Here is a 9,038-nt window from a genome sequence, read left to right as displayed (position 1 = left end):
TTGATGTACTTACATATGTTACAAGGCTCAGTTTGCCAATGTCCTCGGATGTCGTATAAAAAAAAAGGTTTAAACATTAAATCATGGTTTATTATAAATAATGATGGATATACAGTTATGAGAGTTATATCCTGAAAAGTGGAAAGATTTATTAAATAAAAAAAGTGAAAGAAATATTTTGGTTTTTCCAATTTTTCTTTCAACTTAAAAAGAAGAAGAAAATCCAAATTAAATCAAATAGAAACTGAAGGGATCCTGTTAATTACTATCCGAATATGTCTTCTGATATCATTCCAAGTAGTCGAAGGTAAATTATAGAGGTGAGATTGTGCTTCTATTCGGATTATAGAAGATTCAATTCTATCCAGTAGATGGTTTGTTGTCTGCACAAAACTGGTCATATTTCTTATTAAATTCTGTAAAACTGTTGCTGTTTGTCTAAAATGGTCGGTTATTAATCGATTTGCCGTAGCCAAACTTATACCTGCATCACCTATAAATAGTAAAATATAATTTAATGATAAACACACCATTCTCTTTTTCTTTTTTTTCAGACTAAGGAGATTTCAAAACTAACTTCGAAAGTAAAAATTCTGATGTTATTACCTGTAGCATTTTCTAACAACCGGCTACTAATTAGCCTAGTTTCTGCTGCAGTTAATGTTTCTTCATCTGTTATCTCATTCTAAAAAAAAAAAGACAACACTGTTTGATTATTAATTTGAAAATTAAATCCATTTTTGGTTTTTATAACATGTGAACACTTAAACGACATGCTTTTACTACTATTATCTCGGTTCTAACTCAATTTTATTTTTCAACTCCTATATTTCAGTCATACTTAATTCTTATAAACAGTTTGAAACCTGTTACAATTCACTGTAATGTAACCTTACAAGGAAGCCTAACCCTAACCTCTTATGTAGTTCTAACTACCCTATAACGAATTTTCCGCGTAAAAGTTACATATAAATCTATGAATAGAAGAAGTTAATTGAAAAATCTATTGATTTAAGCGGGGAAAATATTTTCATTTCAGAAATTTTCGCAACACATTTAACTTAAGTGTATAATAAATAATATTTATAATTTTATAAATATAATATTTATATTTATATAAAAAAGTGTATTGCTCCTCCCCCCCAAAAAAACTGGGCAAAAAAATCGAAGCTTTTGTCGCACTGGTGCCGAAAATATTGCTATAGCGATGCAATATTATAAAATATACATATAAAAAAAAACAAACATGAAGTTGAAACTTCTCAAATCTTTCGATTGAGTTCAATCCGACTGTAACTTAGCAACCAGAATTTCTATACCAGAAAATATTAATTTTATCCTTTTTTATTTAGGGAATTTTATCCTTTTTTTTTTCCCTAAAAACGCACTCAATTGAACTTCTCTGTAACTATAATTCAAATAAATTTAGAACTGCAAATTTACAATCAGAAACAATGTAAAAGCAGCAATTTTTGGGGGAAAAAAGTGATAATTTATGTATTTAGTAAATTAATATTTTCTGGTATAGAAATTCTGGTTGCTAAGTTACAGTCGGATTGAACTCAATCGAAAGATTTGAGAAGTTTCAACTTCATGTTTGTTTTTATTTTATACAGGGTGAACAGAGTTATATGCTCCACCCACTTTTTTCTTTTAACGGCGGGAAATTTCGAAAAAATAAAAAACACATATTTAATCATTTTTAGTCTAATTTATTTTCAGTGATTGGCCCATTTTTTGAAACCCCTGTATCTCGAAATACAGCATCCAACTTTGTTTTTTCAAATGGGACGTTATATTTTTTTTTTGCCTATTTTTATAGTATTCGAGCTCCTAAAAAAAATAAAAAAAAATTTTTGAAATCGGTTAGGTTTTTCAAAAGTTATGGTAATTTAAAATATGAAAAAAAAATTGCGTAATTTTTTTTAAAGAATCTGTCCAAACTGGGCACAATCAACGGATAGGCAAGCCAAAACACTGGACTCCCACGTTTTGCTTGTAGCAGCACTTATGGTGGCGAATTCAAGATCTAGGCAGGCTAGAGTTATTCGACGTTTCAGATCTTCGATTGAAGCCACGGGATTAAGGTTACTGTACACTTTATTTTTTAGATATCCCCACAAAAATAGTTCATTGGGATTAAGTCCAGAGATCGAGGTGGCCATTGGATCAGACAATGAGTCTCTAAGTACTTTTCATGGAAATTTCTGTCCAGGTAACCTCGAACAACTCTCGCATTATGTGCCTGACAACCATCTTGTTGAAAATACATATCTAACCGATGTTGTAGAGGAAAATCTTCAAGCAGAACTGGCAAAATGTCTCTTAAAAAAAAAGTTGGATATCTTTCACCAATTAAGTTCTCTCTGTAGAAGTATGGACCGATTAGTTGATTTCCTAAAACTCCACACCAAACGTTTGTAGAAAAAACAACCTGAACGTCGAATAGCCTGCCTAGATCTTGACTTCGCCACCATAAGTACTGCTACAAACAGAGCGTGGAAGTCCAGAGTTTTGGCTTGCCTATCCGTTGATTGTGCCCAGTTTAAACAGATTCTTTAAAAAATATAAAGTAATTTTGACAATAAACTTAATTTTTTTTTTATATATATTTTAAATTACCATAACTTTTGAAAAACCTAACCGATTTCAAAAAATTTTTTTTTGTTTTTTTTAGGAGCTCAAATACTATAAAAATATGCAAAAAAAAATATAACGTTCCATTTGGAAAAACAAAATTGGATGCTGTATCTCGAGATACAGGGGTTTCAAAAAATGGGTCAATCACTGAAAATAAACTAGACTAAAAATGATTAAATACGTGTTTTTTATTTTTTCGAAATTTCCCGCCGTTAAAAAAAAAAGTGGGTGGAGCATATAACTCTGTTCACCCTGTATTTGTATAATATTGCATCGCTATAGCAATATTTTTGGCACCAGTGCGACAAATGCTTCGATTTTTTTGCCCAGTTTTTTTGGGGGGGGAGGAGCAATACACTTTTTTATATGTTTCCCTCCAGATTCACTCTATTACCCAAATCTATACAATATTTAATTTACTTACTGATGATATTACTGAACGACTGTAGATTACTTTCTTCCTTCTTATCGAGTTTTGAAGGTAATCACCATGGCAATTGGCATTGATTAAACATACCCCAGAATCACATACCGTTTCTCCGATTGGTGTACAAATTGGTACTCTAGGATAAACATTGTTAATATCTTCAACAACTTCGTATTCACCATCTTCGTCAATATTTTCAACGTGATCATGTTTTTTTGATGGTCCTGGTTTGCTTGACGATTTATTATTCCAATTAACTTTACGTTCAGGCTTTTGTTCATTGTCTTTTGAAGTACTCGGCTGTGAATTACCTCCGTAATTGTCCTTTACATTTCGTCCTTTGGTAGAGTTAGCAGCATGATCTGGTCTCTTGTCGTCTTGAGTGGGTCCATTATCAGGTAATGGTTGTTGGTCTGAATAGGATGGTCGTGCCTTTCTGCCTTGTTCATCCTTCTTTCCATCGTTGTCGTTGTCATCTTCATGATCATCTTTATTATCCTCATCCTTGTTGTTATCCTTTTTTTTATCATCGTACTCAGCTTCTTCTCGTTCAAGCATGCTTCTAGTTTTTTCCTTATTGCGCAGATAATCTTCAAAATAATCTCTGAGGTCGTCAAAATCAGCAAAAAAGGACTCCTCTGATCCTGGATCCTTATAAGTATTATAATTGATTCCTTTTCTTTCCAGTAACTTAAAAGCCCTTTCACTAAGTCCGTACAACAGTCTCTTTTTACTCCTGTGTGTTTTTTTTTTTAATAGAACATAAATTTATCATTTTAATTTTAAATATTTTGGATGGGAAACCCATAATTTCCTATTTAATTTGATTCTTATCCTTTAAAATGACAATATTCTGGGGATTTTAAGCAAACTCAAGATTTCAGCAACATATTTTAAAAGCTCAAGTACCCTATCCTCCATAAATCCTAGTAAGATCAATTTTTAGCGAACTCAAGCGTAAGCGCAATGCTGTTACCATGTCGAAAGATGGATGGATGGATTAGCCTGCGGAGCTACTTGGTGGTAGTTGAGATTGCCGCCTCTTTTGCAGCTAGAGGGTAATTCATGTTTTAAGGAGTGGTTATCCAAATCTTGCAAGAAACTTTCTGTGGTGATCCTCCAGGTAATTGAGGCAGGCGATATATCCTCCCAGGATGTATTGGGGGGAAAGATAGTCGTGACTCCAAGAAGTGGTTATCCCAAACTATAATGAGCTCCCAGATCTCTTTGGGATCCCTTTAGAGAGTCTGAATGGTTTTCACGATTATTTGGTGTGCTAACCCTAACTTCCTTATTTAAGGGTACCATTTTCGGAATATCTGGGAGTGTGGGTGCGAGGGTACAGGTGGCTGTATCTAATGCAAACTTGGAAGCGCTTTTCCAGATAACCTGCGTAGCTACTTGGTGGTAGTTGAGGTTGCAGCGAGAGAGGTAATTGATGTTTTAAGGAGTGGTTATCCAAATCTTGCAAGAAACGCTAAGGAATGGGTTATTCCTTATGGCTGACTCCCATCTATATCTCAAACTACCTGGAGAACTTACTAGGTGTAAGTGTGGGTGAGGGGACTGGAAATTTGATTTAACAATGAAGCACTTTGGTTGGCAGATTTTTGTTGGTCTTCCAGTGGCACCGGAGCCCAATCTGGAGTATGGACTTTCTGCAAGCCCTCCATTTTTTTTTTTTTTTTTTTTTTTTTTTTAATTATGTTGCAGCAAAAGATCATTTTGATAAACTCATTTCTGTATTCATGATACCTGCAACGAATATATTTGCAGTTGAAGTGCAAAAATTTAAATCTACACGATTTCCGTACTTTCCTCTTATGTAATGTAGAGCAAAAGTAAAAAAAAAAAAAAATTACTTACAATTTAGAACTTTTTGTGGACATGCTATTGGACCTTTTAGAGATTTCATCTTCCGAGGAGATGGATGTACTACTGCTGGAAGAATCACCAGATGAACTACTGCTGCTGCTTACTTCTTCTCCAGGCACCATTTCTGGCCGTATTGTTGTAAAATCCCTTTGTTTTTGTTCCATAGATTTAATTACAGCCCTGTCTAAACGATTTAGTTCGGTATTGATTTTCAATTGAGTTTCTGAATCGGATGCAGTGACAAAAGGCTCGGGAAGAAAGTGTTTCGCACCGCGAAAGTCCAAACGTTTCAATGGGTGAAGTTTTTCTAATACTCTGAGCGGTGTCTCTGATGAAATTATCTAAAAATAAATAAATAAATAATGTCCTCTAAAAAAAAAACCAGCAAAAAATAAATTAAAACAGCCAATCAAACCTCTTTATGTCCCATTTTCCAAGCGAGTTTGAATCCAAGCGTTCTAATATATTTCAACATAAGTACATATTGCTCAAAAATGGGCCGATCCAAAATGTGTGCCCATTTTGGTTCTTCTTCACGTTTCTTTTCCGACCAAAAGTGTATAGATTTTCCTTTCGTATCGTTATCCTCAAGATAACGCTTCTCCAATCTTAATCTATAGATCTTGTAGGCTGTTTTTAAAATCTGTAAATTAAAAAGAAAATTTTAAAGAGAATAAGATAGTAAGTTAATCAATATTCTGTTTATTTTATGGATAAAAAGAAAAAATGGATTTAGAGATGAATTCGTTTAGGCAAATGATGATCTACCAAAAAAAAAAAAAAAAATTAGTAAAACTAACCAGTTCTCTGACTGCAAAAATTTTTATTTGCGACGCAAAGAACATAAATAATAATAATTGAAGATTTTAAAATATGTAGTGTAATGTAATGGTAATGGGAGAATCATGATAAACTTGTTTTATCATGAAATAAAAGTAACCATCACATCATGTTAATTTGGACTCCGTCTGCAAGACTTCTTGAACTGTGATTATGGTAAGAATATCTAGCCAGGGTGTTGGTCTAATGATCAAAAGCATGGCTTTGTAAGAAAGAGAACACCAGTTCGAATCCTGCGTGTGCAGTTACTCATAATACTTAAAAAATCACTTTTTTTTAATAAAATGTAGTCATACGCGGGATTCGAACCAGCTATGTTTCCTTTATTTTCAGGGTAGGCTAAAGCCCAGAAGCCTAAAGGGAAACCACGCATCTATGCCTTCATAAAAAGGGAAGTCACCTGACTGTTTAAAAATTTATAGATTTTATAAATCAACTGTAAAATTCATTCTCAAAGTTTGGCCATACTCAAATTTTATCCACCGTGTTAGGTGTTTTTATTGAATCTTTGTCCGGTTTCGGACTTAATGGCATCATCAGTGGTTGTTCAGCATGTGTAATTGTGATACGGAGATATAGTTGTCTAATTCTCATTAATCTACCTGTCAGGGAAACAATAAACATACCTGCTGCAGCTACCACAGATAAAATCAGCAACAATTAACCAACCCTGGCATACATACAACATATTTTCAACTACTTCAAACTTACAATTAGTAAAAAAGTGAATAGAAAAGTCAAGAATTTACCAAATTTTCCCTGTAAATTACTTAAGCTTACCTTAAGCGTATAATCTGGTTGTGGACAGCTATCCATTAAAATACGATTATGCCATTCATATCTTGGTTGACCTCTTATTCTAAGCTTGGAAGTTTCCATAAAGAGGCCAGATTTTTCAACCGTAGGCGGTATATCCCACCAAATTTGTGCCATATCTTTGGCATAACGTTCATATTCTGTACGTCCCATTCTTCTGTAAGCACGTGAGGCACCATCATCTTTTCGTTTCTGTTTTTCTTCACTGTCCATATATGATCCTCCCATAAATACGGGAATGTTGCTTTTATTTTTTTCTGAAAAACAAAAAACAGATATATTGTTTACATTGTGGCGGCAACGCTACAGGTTTGTATAACCAGACATCAACCTTTTTAGTTACTGTTACATATTCTTTTTTGAGCTTCGAACGTTCTGGACTTTGATTACTTGTGTTTTTTTATAAAGTTAATGTATTCTAATGTGTTTTTAAATAAATAAATCATTTTTTTTTTGGATACAATGACAACGCTTAATAATTGTGCTTCACCTTCCTAATTAAAATATTGAGTGGTAGCTGCAACTGGATAAATACCACCAAAATATATATTCTCTTACTGAGGTTAGAACAGTGTACTGAAAAACAATTTTTTTTCCCACCCAAAGAGCATCAAAATGATGAAAACTCAATTATCTCAATAAATTTGAGTTGATTTACAATACTTCCTCATAACTAGTTAGTGAGCACTTAAACTTTTTCCAACTCAAAGCACACACAAACATACGATGTATTTTCAGTTATAACGCAAAATGTTTCAATAATCCTCACATTTTGCAGCAATAAGCTTTGGATAAATTATCAAAATTCTATTCTATTAAATGTAGGAAATAATTTTTTTGTTATTTCTATTCTTTCCAAAAATTACCTTCCTTGTTTGGTTTGCTTCGTTGCTTCTTACTTCCTTCTTTAACACCCATCTTTAATTTTATAAAGATTAGGTAAATAGTTCGTATTTTTTGGGGATTTCAAAGTTTTTTTTTTTTCACTATATTGGCAATTCATATGATGTTTTGTGTTCGCCCCATGTGTTAATGTAATTTAATAATAATAATAAGAAAGATATTGTTTTATGTTTAAATCGATCATCGTTTTGTTAAAAAAGTGAATTGAATTCGGGATAAATGATCGTTAATGTAATAAGAAATTTACAAGTATTTAAGTACATATCGATACTACCAACCAAAAAAACGTGGTTTCCATAGATGTGCAGGGTAAATTGAAGGAGAAAAAATTGATTTGTAGCATTTTTTTTTTCATACTGCGAAAAAAACGCAGATCTCCATTTTAGGGGAAAATACATATCTCTCAGTACTTTCTCTAATTACAACGATTCTCGAAGTTCTAACATTTTAATAAAAAAAAGTTTGAATTTTAAATTGTTATTAATTAACATGGTATACACGTCGAACGCAGGAGGGCAAAACAACCAAAAGTTTACAATAGTCGTAATAGTCACAGCAAGCGACTTTTTCTGCAATTTCTCTGGGGGCTTACACAGATTACCAGAGCATTCTGTGCTCATTTCAAAAATCTTGCACCGCTTTACGTATGCATTGCTCCTAGTTAACTAGGGACGCAAGACCTTTTTTTACAAGGAAGAAAAGAACTTTGAATTGTTGTGCAAAATGAAATCATGCTCGTACTGAGGTCTGAATCTCTATCTAAAAATTAAAAACGGCATTATGCATAAGGGTTGAGAGCTTCTATTTGTGTGCGTAATTCCCCAATCTCTAATGCGGAGACCAAACATGTACCAACCACTTATCATTTGGCTGACTTCCACCACAGTTCTATTGGTTAAGATAAAGGAAACATCCCACCAAATTGTTGTTTATTCTTTTTGGTGACTGATTCATAGTTTCAATAGGATGAAAAAATAATTGCCATTTCAGTCCATTTAGACCGATCACACACTCAGTCCATGAACAGACAAGACAGAAGACACACCAACCCTGAAATGTAATAGTATTACTTTCTAAACTAGCCCTGAAGATGACCTAGTCCCTAGGTCGAAAGCTCGGCAAAATAAATTTTACTCGACTGAAATGGCAATTATTTTTTCATCCTATCCCACCAAATAATATTCTTATTGTATTTCATTAAAATTTCCGAGTTTTTATAGTTAATGGCAATTTTATATTTTTCACAACGAGTATACGAGGGTCGTTTGAAAAGTCCGTGCAAAAATAAAAACTACTTAATTTTTTGGGGTAAACCTTTTTTATTTTTCAACATAGTCTCCTTTTAGGCTTATACACTTCGTCCAACGCTGCTCTAGTTTGTTGATCCCTTCCGAATATTAGGATTTGTCCAAGTCTGAAAAATAGACATTCGTTTCTGCAATCACCTCCTCGTTTGAATAAAATCTTTTTCCCGCCAGCCATTTCTTCATATTGTGGAACAAATAGTAGTCCGAGGGAGCCAAGTCTGAAGAATAGG

At 33.3% G+C, this 9,038-nt stretch overlaps 1 protein-coding gene across 3 annotated transcripts; it reads right to left on the bottom strand.

Moving 5' to 3' along the window:
* Positions 1-68: 68 nt before the first annotated feature.
* On the bottom strand, positions 69-7,766 carry LOC141448602 (uncharacterized). 3 transcript variants are annotated; one of them, XM_074117082.1, is made up of 7 exons: positions 7,465-7,766; positions 6,563-6,855; positions 5,358-5,585; positions 4,934-5,283; positions 3,065-3,803; positions 607-685; positions 69-493 (listed from the first exon to the last, which is right to left on the bottom strand). In XM_074117082.1, the coding sequence occupies exons 1-7, from the start codon at positions 7,514-7,516 to the stop codon at positions 234-236; spliced, it is 2,001 nt and encodes a 666-aa protein (XP_073973183.1). In that variant the 5' UTR covers positions 7,517-7,766; the 3' UTR covers positions 69-233. The 3 variants fall into 3 exon arrangements, with proteins under 3 accessions (XP_073973183.1, XP_073973185.1, XP_073973184.1); XM_074117084.1 differs by lacking the exon at positions 7,465-7,766 and adding an exon at positions 7,089-7,351; XM_074117083.1 differs by lacking the exon at positions 7,465-7,766 and adding an exon at positions 6,930-7,063.
* Between the last annotated feature and the right edge of the window lie 1,272 nt (positions 7,767-9,038).

Source organism: Rhodnius prolixus, unplaced genomic scaffold (genome assembly GCF_049639745.1).
Source record: "Rhodnius prolixus isolate KJV_2025 unplaced genomic scaffold, Rpr scaffold_2, whole genome shotgun sequence".
In the NCBI taxonomy this organism is placed as follows: Eukaryota; Metazoa; Arthropoda; class Insecta; order Hemiptera; family Reduviidae; genus Rhodnius; species Rhodnius prolixus.
The sequence above is the reverse complement of the archived record's forward strand: the minus strand, read 5'-3'. Positions and strand labels throughout refer to the sequence as shown.